The sequence below is a fragment of the Danio rerio genome, chromosome 21 (assembly GCF_052040795.2).
Source record: "Danio rerio strain M-AB ecotype USA chromosome 21, GRCz13ab, whole genome shotgun sequence".
In the NCBI taxonomy this organism is placed as follows: domain Eukaryota; kingdom Metazoa; phylum Chordata; class Actinopteri; order Cypriniformes; family Danionidae; genus Danio; species Danio rerio.
Genome location: NC_141041.1, coordinates 43,313,563 through 43,328,086, shown reverse-complemented (window position 1 = coordinate 43,328,086; position 14,524 = coordinate 43,313,563). Strand labels below are relative to the sequence as shown.

General features: G+C 36.2%; 1 protein-coding gene and 1 long non-coding RNA gene across 15 annotated transcripts in view; both read left to right on the top strand.

The window, feature by feature from the left end:
• LOC147838945 (uncharacterized) overlaps positions 1–14,524 on the top strand; it is a 1,276,407-nt gene that overhangs the window by 842,974 nt on the left and 418,909 nt on the right. The gene's annotated exons all lie outside the window — the stretch shown is intronic.
• pof1b (POF1B actin binding protein) overlaps positions 1–14,524 on the top strand; it is a 67,066-nt gene that overhangs the window by 45,556 nt on the left and 6,986 nt on the right. For 7 of the 14 annotated variants that reach the window (XR_015520537.1, XR_015520536.1, XR_015520535.1 and 4 more), the window contains exons 8-12: positions 1,553–1,705; positions 8,606–8,725; positions 9,521–9,652; positions 13,181–13,251; positions 13,348–13,476. Coding sequence is in view for 5 of the 14 variants with exons in the window: in XM_087301775.1 (XP_087157901.1) it covers positions 1,553–1,705; positions 8,606–8,725; positions 9,521–9,652; positions 13,181–13,251; positions 13,348–13,471 (600 nt within the window). In the remaining 9 variants the exon portion in view is untranslated. Of the gene's footprint in view, positions 1–1,552; positions 1,706–8,605; positions 8,726–9,520; positions 9,673–13,180; positions 13,252–13,347; positions 13,477–14,524 lie in introns of all 14 variants that reach the window. The other 7 variants (XR_015520539.1, XR_015520533.1, XR_015520532.1 and 4 more) reach the window with 2 other exon arrangements.

Genomic DNA, 14,524 nt, shown 5'->3' with positions numbered 1-14,524 from the left:
ATAAATCTGGTTTTCTGAATATTTAATAGGGGCATGTTTTCTGAGATCCACCTACAATAGTTTTGACACATAAAAACATAATTTAGAGGTAAAACAGCTATAAAGGCTGTCCTGTTTGACTTCTCTTATATGGTCACAGTTTAAATAGGAATCATAGACTGAAAAGTATATACTGGCTTATGTTAAAAGCAAATATCTTTTGCATATTTAACATTTCAGGATTCAAAAATACAGCTCCCCAATATAAATTAAATTGTTCTCCAATATAAAATTTGGTCCCACTTTTTATTAAGTGGCCTTATCTATTCATTCATTCATTCATTTTCTTGTCGGCTTAGTCCCTTTATTAATCCGGGGTCGCCACAGCGGAATGAAGTGCCAACTTATCCAGCACGTTTTTACACAGCGGATGGCCTTTCAGCCGCAACCTATCTCTGGGAAACATCCACATACACTCATTCACACACACACACACACACACACACACACACACACACACACACACACACACACACACACACACACACACACACACACACACACACACACACACTCATACACTACGGACAATTTAGCCTACTCAATTCACCTGTACCGCATGTCTTTGGACTGTGGGGGAAACCGGAGTACCTGGAGGAAACCCACGCGAACGCAGGGAGAACATGCAAACTCCAAGGCTCGAAACAGCGACCCAGCGATCTTCTTGTTGTGAGGCGACAGCACTACCTACTGCGCCACTACATCGCCCGGCCTTATCTATTATAGAATTAAATCCAAATATAAATACAATGGACTAAAATGTATGTCTGTTTGATTATGCTTCAAAGATGGATCCTGCTGTAATTTAATGTAAAAATGCATAAATGTTTAGTATCCATATATATTTATAATCTGTTACAACAGACAATGCAGTTACTCAGACTTGTCTGGTGTGACAAAATCTGGTGTGAAAAAAATATAGCTGTCACATCATTGTCTTTTCATACTTTGATAATCATACTTTGTTTGCAAAATAATCCATGGTAAGTTGTAAGGGTGTACTGTAAAGATTCACTGAACTAATCATTTGATCAAAATCACAATTCAGTTTCCTTACAATATTTTTTAACAAAATGAGATTGAAACATCATTTAGTAAATGAAAAAGTCTCCTTTTATCAGGTTATTGCTGCACGTTTTTTAAAGAAATTGAAAGACTGTATAACAAAACAAAATGTCTTGTTACCTTTGGAGAATCTTTAACCTTTAGTTTCTGCATAGACCTGCATTGGCTTCACAGTATTTACCTGCTGCAGTATGAATCAGTGGGCGGAGCTACAAAGACAGCTATGCAGAAGATGTTGCTTTTCTGAATATGTTGAATTTAGCCACACTATTATATAATAAAGTAGCACATTCTGTACTAATTGGCTCCAATTAACACTGCTTTTAGACTAGCAAGAAAATGTGACAAATAATGAACTTTTATGTTCGTTCAAAAGATGAAGGGCAACTAGCTTTAAAAGATTAGATTGATCTTATAATAATGTTTAAATCTTCCTTCATTCTCTCAGATGTCTTTGAAGGAAAGTAACAATGCTCAGCGGACTTTGGAAAGTCAACTGCTGACCTTCCAGAGCAAAGACCCGACTAAAGACTTCCGCATCAAAGAGTTGGAGGGCAGCAAGAGGGCCTTGGAGCAGGAGAACGAGCTGCTCAGGAAGAAGGTGGGCAAACTAAGGGTCAAAGTGAATGTTGGCATCAAACAGTCTTTTGTTCTCCATTTGTTATGTACAGTACTCAACATTTGAAGTAGTTTAAAAACATTCATCAACCTTGCATCATTGTCTTAAGACAAAACTACACCTGTTCTTGTCTTTACAATTTAACAATAAAAAAAAAAACTCAACTTCAACTTGACTATTGCAACATAAAAAAAATAAATAAATAAGTAATTAAATATGTATATGGCAGAGAATTAAATATTTAACCATTGGCATTTGCTATTGGTCAATTTCATATGACTGACAGACCGTCATGCCATTTTACAATTTTTCCTCCCTCCATCACCAAAGAAATTAAATATGAAACATTAAAAGGCATATTACTTTATAAAAAAATTATAATGTTGTGATTAGATAAATTATTTAATATGCTAACTGCAATGTGCTATTTCATGAGGAAAAACATTTAGGGCCTTATCATACACCCAGCGCAATAATGTGCAAGACGTGTTTGGCATGATTTGTAGCTATTTTCAGACCCGCGCAACCCTAATTTTCACGTTTTGTGCCACGTTGTTTAAAAGGCCATGAAACCCCCTCGTTTCAGCAGGGTGTTTTCACACCTCTACTTTGGAAAAAGTCAGAAAAGTGGGCGTGTCCAGCTCTGTTTAGGGGGAGTGTCGGAGGAAGAAAAGAGGCATGGTGTGGGAGTGTCTATTTGGGCGCGCTGAATTTCAGAGTCAAAACACACACACACAGAGGACAAAGTGACTGTGTTTACATGGACATCTGTAGTCGAATTATTTGCCAAATTATTATATGTTGGACTTTAACTGCAGTTTGGCTCTTTCATTCAGGGAATTCATTCATGTCCCTCGCCACAAACGAGATATTTGATTCGAGGAGCTGCTCTAAGCGTGTATTTTCATGCAATGTTTGATACCGCACGGCGAATGAGAGAAAAAAAAACTCAGCATTTCCCGGAAACTTAGATGCACTTGGCAGGTAGCGTCAGAAAGCCGCGTTTGTTATTCCGGTCACAAAATCCTAAACGAGGTTATAGTTTGATTCTAGTGCTAACTTGTTTACACTCGGTGCAATAGTTTGTTTGATAGGAATAAAACACGAACTGAATAAACAAAGAGCACTCGTCGCTCACTTACCAAATCTGTAGAGACAGGACAATCCACAGCAACTAGAGCCGCGTCTTTATTAAGATGAGACTACAAGCGAATCCGGATCTCAGCGTTTGCAGATGAGAACAGCTCTCAAGTATACAATGTGCCTCCTTAGACACGTAAGTTATTGTTGTCGAGCGTCGCATACACTGTTAATCCACACGTGACTTCAACTGCACTCTCACAGAGAGAAAATGAAAACAAAACTTAACTGCAGCAAACTATAAAAGCAACACTTCATGCTTGTTTTGCCAACACAACGTGGTGTCTCTGTCGTCTAAACACTATGACAGTAATGAATATTAATAAAGTTGCACAATACAGCGCGCTGATTGGTTTGAACCAAGCCTTACTCATGCATTAATGCATCACACTGTAAGACGTAATAAGACACACTCTGGCACAGACGTCCAGTCTGCACGCTGGAATACACGCTATTATGTCATGACCGTGACGCAGCTTCAAAAATTCGTTTCAAACCGGAAGTACGAATTTGCTTGAAATAATGCAAAAACAACCAATTTACACTTTTTAGTGAAATATAGGTGTCCTAACAGTGTTTTTAGCAGTGTGGGACACATATACGACTGTCAACAGCTCAAAAAATGTGTTTTGGTGTTTCATGACCCTTTAAATAGCAAATCAGTTTGCACCACTTTGTGGACTCATGGGTGGGCTGGTCTAAAATAGAGGTGTGTTAAGGCCAGTGGTGGAAAGAGTACTGAAAAATCATACTCAAGTACCATTACTTGCCTAAAAATGTAGTGCAAGTAGAGTAAAAGTTGTAAATCTGTTGTTAAATATTACTCAAAATATGAGTAAAAAGTAGCCGTTTTAAAAGTACTCATGAGTAGTGAGTATTACGCTGTGAAAAGCTGATGCCTTTACATGTAATTTGTGCATTTGTGTGTAAACGTAACATTCTGTAGTGCATGTAGTTATTGCCCAGCAGTCACACAACATCATAGAACGTTAATATTAGGTTAGATTTAGGTTGTGATGTCATGTGACCAAAATTCAATGTCTAGCAGCATTTAAGTATAACATTATTTTGATTTGCAATAATGACGTCAAATGATGTTGATATTTCGTCGATTTTAGGTTGTTAGAAAGTGACCAAAATCCAATGTCGAGCCAACATCTTGAAACCAACATCATATTGACGTCAAATACTGACATTTATTCCTCAGGTATGGCAACCAAAATCCAACATCTGATAGATGTCATAGTGGTAACGTCCACACAACTTCAAGCTGTGACATCATTAGACGTTGATATTTGGTTGGTTTTAGGTTGGACATTGACATTGGTATTTGTGTTGAGTTCTGACGTCAACCAGATTTTCATTTTAATTCAATTCACCTTTATTTGTATAGCGCTTTTACAATGTAAATTGTGTCAAAGCAGCTTTATCATAAAGATCATAGTAAATACCAAACAAAATGCAACATCCCCATGACATTGGGGTACAACGTCAATCTGACGTCATGTTGATGTCTTGTGCTTGCTGGGTGTTTAAGGCCATTTCGGTCATTTTACAGCAAACATCTGTCATCTTCTCATCAGTGACATGCATCTAAACAGTCTCTGGGTCAATGCATGTAAAGATTTAGGACATCTTTTTGGACACTTTTAATGCTTCCAAACAGTTTGCTGCTTTTATAAATCCCCCATGTCTTGAGGTAGTTTATTATGATGTGATTTGGAAAAAATAAAGTAGTGACTGCAGGTTGAAGGAAAGTAGTGGAGTAAAAGTATAGATATAGCACTAAAAATGTACTCAAGTGAGAGTAAAAGTACACATTTTTTGAAACTACTTCGTAAATTACAATTCCTGAGAAAAACTACTCAATTACAGTAATTTGAGTATTTGTATTTAGTTACTTTACACCACTGGTTAAGGCACATTGCTGGTGCGTTGTTATTTTTAAGAACTGAAATAAACTGTGCCCTTCACCAAGTCAAAGCAGGTGTAAAGTCCAGCGCAGAGTGGCTAAATATGAGCCTAGTGGGTTCAAATGCTTACACATTGCTTAATACTCATAGGACATACAGCAATACAAAAATAACTTTAAATATGAAAAAATTTAAGCATTAAAATGTTACAAATATTATTATTTTCTACATAAATATAAAAACCACTACCTCCATGCCTCATCTCTGGGGGCTTTTTCAGTTTATTCATGACAATTTGCTTTTGTATAATGTTATATATATATATATATATATATATATATATATATATATATATTTGTATAATGTTATATGTATATATATATATTTGTTTTAATAAAAACTAGTTTATATTTGTCTACCTGTTGGGTTTTGGAGACATTTGTATTACCATATGGGGCATAAGAATAGGACATGTGTTTGGATATAATGTTTTTGACCACACTTCATTATTATTGTTCATTTATTAGGTTGTTGGAAATTATAACTGCGTTTAGAAATAGTTTCGAAACAAATCTTAACAAACTAAATTAAATATGTAGGCTAATGCATGTCTTCAGTGGAGTGCATACAACACTGTTTCCTTATACACAAAAGGAGTCAATAGTAAAAGTAAAGAGAAAGTAAAGAGGCTGAATGGAGGAGGCTCGTTCTTAATCCTTGCACAGTTTTCTTGCTAATAAAGCATCCAGTTTTTTCATTTACAAAGTCCGCCATGTAGATAGCAAATGTTCCATGACACAACGCAACTGACTCTAAAAGGGAATGGGAGATGAGACTCTGATTGGTTTAATACTCAAAACACACCTATAACTCATTAAGAGAATAAGCACAACCCCGCTAGACCATGCTCCAGGGTACAAGACATATATATATATATTTTTTTGCATGTTATACTCGAAACACACCCATAACTCATTCAGAGAATAAGCACAACCCAGCTAGACCATGCTCCAGGGTACAAGACATATATATATATATTTTTTTTTGCATGTTATACTCGAAACACACCCATAACTCATTCAGAGAATAAGCACAACCCAGCTATACCATGCTCCAGGGTGCAGGGTGTATTTTTTTGCCCTTAAAATAGCAAAAGTGGATTTGGACACGCCCTTAATGCTTTTGCATCATGCATTTTAGACTTTGTGCTTAGATCATTAAAACAGAGCCCCTAATAGTTTCTTTAAAGCCTTAAAAAATTATCTAAAAATATTTACTAACGCAAATATTAATTAAACAATTATATACACTAACAGTATAAAAACTAAAGAAAGGTTTTCTAAATTTTTTTAAAAGATTGTTTGTAACAAATTCTGTTTAATATATTTGGTATATGTTTATTAATTATCTAATAGACATATAAACCTATATGTTTTAGCTGAAACAAGGCTACATTTGGGCTGTCAGTGAAAATCTAATATACAGTACATATACAGAAATGAATCAGTGAAGTCTGCCTAATTTGACGACTAGTCTATTTTGGACCATTAGATGTCCTTTAGATTTCCACTGACAGCCCATATTTAGCCTTGGCGTCTATTAGATGTCTATTAAAGAACAATTGCTTGGTGGAAGCCTGCAAATTACTACATGCAGAACCAGTTAAAAAAAAAAAAAACTTTGCATATGCATAACACAACTCATAATATGAATGAAAAAGATAACTTATGGTTCATTGAATTTTATCCATCACTGCTCCGATGGTGCTGTTCAGGTTTTCAATGAAAAGAACTGGCTTGGAGTGAGATGTTTGTGACTGTTTGTGAATTAGTCTGCACTAGTCGTACCACATGCTTGTGTGCAGTCAAGTGTGGAGCAAAGAGAATGCATGAGTAAGATGGCAACTCATCACATTCAATTCACACTGCAAACACACAGCTTTTGTGGATGGTCAATCATCTTGTCTCAAATATACATGTTAAAATATATGATGCGCTAGTTTTTATTAAAAGGATTGTTCACTCACAAATGAAAATTCTGTTATGTACTCACTCTTCCCTTGTTTCAAATCTGCTTGAATTTCTATCTTTTGGGAAAAAAGCAGCCATTGACTTCCATAGTATTTTTGTTCCTACTATGGATGTCAGTGGCTGTTTTTTCTGACATTCTGCAGAATATCTTGTTTTGTGTTTAAGAAAAGCCAGATTTTAGAAGGTTTGGTAGAAAAGTTTAGAACCTCTTAAGTGTGCGTAGGTTCATTCTTTTGGGGTTAACTGTGCCTTTAAAAGGGCTTCCATTACACAAAGGAAAGATTCTAGACAAACCTCAGTTTTGCTGTCTTGGTATATCTCCCTTTTCAGTATCAGGGGGGTAAAACTAAACATAATTGTGTGTCCTTTTATTGAATAGGGGTTTAGTTAAAAATTGTCTGTGATAAATGTAATCATAACTACAACTTTTAAAAGAAAAAAGCAATCTCAGTCAATCATGAAGACTGTATAGTTGAGCTCTATTACTTGTACACTGTAATATTAAAGGCTACAATTAACAACAGGCCAACTATTCAGTTGATTTATTATTTATCTAAAGATATAATCATTGCTTCTCAAATAAATATGTATGCAGAAATGTAATTGAGCATCAGGCAGTTTTACCTTACTGTTTAAAAGTAATTAAACATCAGCGAAAAGCACCTGTGAAATGTAATTTAGGCTTCATAACTTGTTTTCATGCCAATGATTTAAATATATTAATTATATACAGTAATTAAGACACCACTTATAGGTTTATTATGTGTTATATAACATATGATGTGTATTATATGTTAATTATTTATATAGAGTTCATCTTTATAGTGAATTATATAAGCTGTGGGCAGTGAATTACTTAAACACGTAAATGTAGTGTAAATGTAAATGTCTTTTCCCATTTGAACCAATGATTCAGTAATTACAGAAGACGTGAGATGTTTATTTATGTTTATTTTGTTCCATAACTTGTATTAAAAAGACGGAATTGTGGTGTTTATTAGTGCTCCAATCTGTCAGCAATTATTGTTTTATATTCCTAATAAAATGACCATAATTTAATTATTATTATTATTTTTTTCATCAAAAGTAACATTTTTGGTCCTGATTATGCTACATTACTTGTTTTCACACATAACTTAAATGGAGCTGATTAAAAGATTGATCTTGGCATGTAAGAATCAATACTGATTTATTGAAGATATAAAACACATTGTGTACATTGGCTAAAAGAACACCAAAACAACCACTTACAGTTAAGTTGGTAAGAAAAATACCTTAAAACTTTATATATTACTTTATTACTTATATCACTTTATTTTAATTTATGGCTTTATTTATTATCATTGAATATAAGTAGGCGACGCAGTGGCGCAATAGGTAGTGCTGTCGCCTAACAGCAAGAAGGTCGCTGGTTTGAGCCTCGGCTGGGTCAATTGACATTTCTGTGTGGAGTTTGCATGTTCCCCTTACGTTCGCTTGGGTTTCCTCCGGGTGCTCTGGTTTCCCCAACAGTCCAAAGACATGCAGTACAGGTGAATTGGGAAGGCTAAAATTGTCCGTAGTGTATGTGTGTGTGTGGATGTTTCCCAGAGATGGGTTGGGGCTGGAAAGGCATCCGCTGAGTAAAAATGTGCTGGAGAAGTTGGCGGTTCATTCCTTTAATAAAGGGACTAAGCCGACAAGAAAATGAATGAATGAATGAATGAATACAAGTATAATTAGCCATCTTGAGAGAACTATAAAACTTTTAAAGTAGGGATTTTGATGTTTGTGTTGATTTCTGGTTTTCTTCTGCACAGTTGGCAGGGCAGTGCAGTAGCTCCACCATCCAGATCAAAACACAAGAGCTGTCCAGAGAGTACGAGAAGATGCTGAATGATCTACGAGAGGAGAAAGACAAAGAACTCAAGAGCCTGCGGGTAAATACAGGAATAAAATACATATGAAAAAAAAACAACAAAGAAAAAAAAAGTTCATCATTAATGTTGTAAACAATTTTGCTGCTTAATATTTATGTGAAAATCATCATTTTTTTTTTTTATTTGTTTTTACATGATTTTGTGGCGATTTTTTTTTTTCTGATGGATGAAATTAACACAGGTTTTATGTTTATTTATTTGTGACCCTGCATCACAAAAGCTTATGTTAACTTGTATGGTTGGCAATTGTTAAAATACACTGTACAGTAAGGGTCAAAATGATAAATCTTTTTATTTTATCTTATGTTGTGCCAAAAATTATTAGAATATTATGTTCAGATCATGTTCTATGAATATAAATTGTAAATTTCCTGCCATAAATATATATCAAAACTCAAGTTGTGCCTCTGCCAAATATTGTCCCTTCATAACAAAGTCAATATGTAAACAATAGCAAACAACAAATTATTAATATGTAAATTAATATGTAAAAAACAAATGTCAATAGTAAACATATTTATTAAACTTTTAGATAATACATACTGTACATCTCAATTTCCATAATTTGACACTTATGACTGGTTTTGTGGTCCAGGGTCACGTTTTATGCTGTTATACTGTTAAAATTGAATGTTTTTGCTCATTAATTTAAATTAATTTAAATAAAACTAAATCTTCTCACTAAATAAAATATGAATTTTTTAAAAAAAACCTAAAAACCCTGTATGTGAATGCCAATTTAAACTCCTAAATACTTTCCATCTAACAGCTATTAAGTTTAACTTTTTATTTTAGTCTCAGCTTATAAAGATTCAGTCAGAGAGCACCATAATACAGACCACCGACACCAGCAGTCTGGAGCTGCGTATCTCTGAGCTTCTGTCCAAACTGGAGCAGCGTGAAAGCGTCATCAGACACCAGGAGGAGGTACGTGATGCAGGCATTAAGTGCTTTGTCAGTGTTGTTGTGTGTGGTTCAGTCATGTCTTGCGGCTGCGCAACATTTTCTTTGATTACGGCTGTCATCAACAAGCAAATTTCGACAGCTTGGATGCTTGTGTTGAGGCGGACTCTTCTTTTGTCTATTTAATGCTTGGCATGCTATGTAAAATATTCAGAATTATGCGTTTAGCATTTAAGGAACTAATCATGGAGCCAACTGTGCTTGTACTGTACAAAGACATGTTTATTAGAAAATGTCAAAGCAATCAAAGGGCGTGCCTTCAAAATGATCCAATAGCTGCTTAGACCAAATTTTAAACAGGTTTTAGAAATGAATAGAGCATAAGGAAGAAAACTCAGAATAGAACACCACAGCCTTAATTAAACCACAGGTCTAGAAGTGTAGTTCCAACCACACAAGACTGCGACACTTTGCGAATGATTGTTGGAATGATGGATTCAAGAAACACAGAATCACAGAACTATGTTTGTATCGACACAACTTGGGATCTTAGTTGGCTCGCGATAGTTTTGGAAAATGCATCCCCTGCTGAAAAATCCAGCTTAAACCAGCCTAGGCTGAATGGCTGGTTTTAGCTGGTTGGTTTCCAGCCATTTCCAGCCTGGTCTTAGCTGGTCAGGCTGGAAAATTACCAGCCAAATCCAGCTTGACCAGCCTGGTTTAAGCTGGATATAGCTGGTTTTGGCTGGACTCCCAGCTTGGCTAGGCTGGTCAAGCTGGTTTTAGCTGGTCATCTCCCAGCCTGACCAGCTAAGACCAGGCTGGAAATGGCTGGAAACCCGCCTGGAAGTGGCCAAAACCCCTCTAAAACCAGCCTGGTCGACCAGCTTAAACCAGCCAACCAGCCTAGGCTGGTTTAAGCTGGATTTTTCAGCAGGGTCCCTGTCCATCATGCACTGTAAAAATGCTTTTCTTGCTTCATTTTTTGTAATTTTTCTAGTCCAAATATTTAAAAATTCTCAAATCAAAAGCATTTTCTGGATAAGCAAAAGATATTGCCTAGTTCTAGGAAATAATATGTCAAAAATAAATGAGTTTTTCCCTGAAAACAAGCAAAATGTCCTTTTGACATAAGATTATTTTGCTTACTCCATTGGCAGATTATTTTGTTTTGTTTAGGAAAAACTCGCTTAATTTTGTCATATTTTTTAAAACAAGTCAATAGGCCCTATCATATAAGTGTTTCGAAACACTTGGTCACGTGACTAAAGCGATTCAAAGCATTGATCATTTCAAGACCCGGAGAATCTGCATTTGACTGGCATGATCAAGAGCATAACTGTGTCTTGTATGGCTTAGTGCAGGGGTTCCCAAACTTATTAGCTTGCGACCCACAAAATAACAATGTTAGTGACTTGCGACCCCCCAATATCCTCTGAGGTGGTTATATATACAGAAACCTTGCATGCAACAGCGCACACACACCAATACACCCAAGTTTATTCTTAGTTTAATGTTAGTTTTCATGTAAATCAGAGCTGTAAATGTGCCAGAAAGTTTAACCTGATATTATAAAACCAATCTGCTGCATCTGACGCCATTGGTGTGTCTTTAAAATTATGTAATTACCCCTGGGGTCGCAATCCAATAGAACTAGTAACTATAAGCTACTGTAGTAACTATATAGTATATATTCACTATAAACAACAATTTTTCTTTTCAGTAGTTTATTCATAAAGTATGGTAATTCTTATGGTTTAATATAAATAAATACATTTTTGGAAATCACCAGGCGACCCCCCCTTCATTGTCCCGCGACCCCTTGGGGGGTCCCGACCCCCACTTTGAGAACCACTGGCTTAGTGGACTGTGCGTGTGCACTACAGTACTGTGTTACAAATTTGTTTCTAGTTCGAATCCCGACTAGTCCAAATACTCCAAAATCATGATTTTATATATTTTAACCATGTTACTGTTTTATGGTGTAGTCTAGATAGGATACAGCTGCAGATATGCCATCAATTTAGCATCATTTTTGTAAGACTGTAAAACAATAATTCATATTTTTACAGTACTGTGATGGGTTTAGGTTTTGGATAGACGTTAATAAAATAAAATGGGAAATTTAATTAATAATATAAGTAACTATTGTTAACTTCTTACCACAACTGTATCTGATCTAGCAACAACCCTGTTTTATGAACAAAACAATACAAATTTATTTACAAAGGTGTTTATTCGTTTGTCAGAGCAATGTTGAAACAAAACGATACAATAACAAAGCATTACCAACTGGTATTAAAGCATTTCAAAATAACTGTTTCAATCTGGATTCGAACCCATTATTCCCGCATGGTGGTCACGAACTCTAACCGCTCGACTAAACCATTTGCAGATTCAAGGCTACAAAGTGGGATTTCATACCCTAATTTGCTCAACTGATCTTTGCTGAAGCTGTTTCAGTGAAATACAAATAAAATGACCACTAGGTGTCACCGTAGAGTGGTGTTTCGAAACGTTTCGAAGCTTCGACACATTTGCTTCGATAGTTTCAGTGTTTCACGAAGCCTCGCTTTGCCCACCACTAATTGTAATGTTACTGGTACAGCTAACAAAACTCGGCCAACTGGAAGGGTAACAGAGTGATTTAAGTATGGTGTGTTATCAGTCTTTGACAAAGTCAAGCGAGATGAATGAGCAGGCGTGCGTGTCTGGAAGAAGTGCATGTGTGAATAAGTAGTCCTGGGGAATGCGAAAGTGAAGTTCATGATTATAGTGGAAACCAGCGGAGCAGAGCGATCGCTGGTTATCGTAACAATACCCAGTGAAAAATGGCGCAGTTGACGTGATTTGTTGCTATGTTCAAACCAGCGCAACTGTTATTTTCACATTTTTGCTCCTCACAATGTTTAAATAGCAAATTCGTTTGTGCCATTTTGTGGACTCATGGGCATGCTGGTCTGAAAAGGAGGTGTGTTAATGCACATTGTTGAAGTGTTGCAATTTTGAGGAACTGAAATATACCAGGCTATTGACCAACTAAAAGCTGGTCTAAAGTCCATTGCAGAGTTTTTGTAAATTTGAAAAGCGCGTTAGTTACAGTATGTGCCCATGCGGCTCCAAAACACACATTATTTAATACACACAGGATGTACAGCAATACACAAATACCTTTACATATGAAAAAATAGTAAAGGATTCAAATATACATTATTTCTACATAAATATAAAAATCACTACCTCTATGCATTCTTCACCTCGCGGGGGCTTTGGAATTTGGCTCTGTTGTAGTCTGTTGAGTCATGCCAATTTGCATTTGTATAATGTTCATGTATCATGTCTGTTTCTGTCTGCTAGTGAATCTGTGGTTCTCATTATGAGAGGCGTGATTTAGATCCTAGTTTGGCGGTTTTTCATTTCTTCCATCTATGCATTACCTCAGCTTCATTACTCTTGAGGAATGTCAATTGAGACCGTCTGATTGACAGATATTGTACCTCTCCACTTTAATACTGCACTTCCTCATTCTCACCATTAACGTTTGTCCATCAGGAGATCAGACGACTCAAACTGCAGAAGACCGACAGCTCCAGCAGCTCCACGAGGACCGTCGTTACCAAGAGGTGTGTGTTTATCGCATACAGTATGAACAGTTGGAATACAGTGTAAAAATGAAATTGCTAAATGGCCATTGTTGGCTCTTTCTTGTCTTAAAACAGATACATGAACCAATACCCCATTTTGGGTCTGCTGAGTGACGATTATCAGTACACTGCTCCTATAAAAGAGGACAGGACTATGGTCATCGAGAGGACAGGAGAGGTCAAGACTCGCATAATCTAGAGTGTGTAAGACTCTATTCTGAATTTTCTTTTCGGCTTAGTCCCTTTATTAATCTGGGGTCACCACAGTGGAATGAACCGCCAACTTATATACGTTTTACGCAGCGGATGCTCCTCCAGCTGCAACCCATCACTGGGAAACATCCATACACACTCATTCACACACATACATTACGGACAATTTAGCCTACCCAATTCACCTGTACCACATGTTTTTGGACTTGTGGGGAAAACCAGAGCACCCGGAGGAAACCCACGCGAACACGGGGAGAACATGCAAACTTCACACAGAAACGCCAACTGATCCAGCTTAGGCTCGAACCAGCGACCTTCTTGCTGTAAGGTGAACGTGCTACCCACTACGCCACCGTGCAGCCCACACTGTAAACCCTAATGTTGTCTTTACCTAAACAATCAAGCAAAGTTGACTGAACATTACTTAAAATTTAGCACTTTGGTCATGTCGCCTAAAAATATGAGCTAATTTAACTTATATACAATGAAAATGCATAAACTTAAGATTTTAAGTATAGTAAGCTCAAAATCACAATTAAAAGTGTCCACTAAATGTAAATATATATGTAAATGTAATCCTTGAAAAAAAAAGAGGCAGTTTTTAATGTCGTCTTGATTGTAAAACTCTAATGTGTGCAACCTTTTAGCAAGGTCTCTTTTTAATTCTCTTTTTTTTCTTTTAAACATTTTTTTTTCATGGTATATAACTACACACACAGACACACGCTGAACTGAACAATTTAAATATAATTACCAAACCGACAAGTTAAATAAACTTAAACATGCAAGTTTTGGGAGACTCCGTTTCTCAATTAAATTGAGGCAACGAGTTTACTCAATTAATTATGTTCAGTCAGCTTATTTGGGTTTTCAGTGCATGTTTTGACCAGTCATTTAAAAAGTAATCTATGATATTTAGAAAGAAGTGTGTGTGTGTGAATGTGAGAGTGTATGGGTGTTTCCCAGTTATGTGTTGCAGCTGGAGGGTTTTCCACTGTGTAAAACATATGCTGGTATAGTTGGCGATTCATTTTGCTGT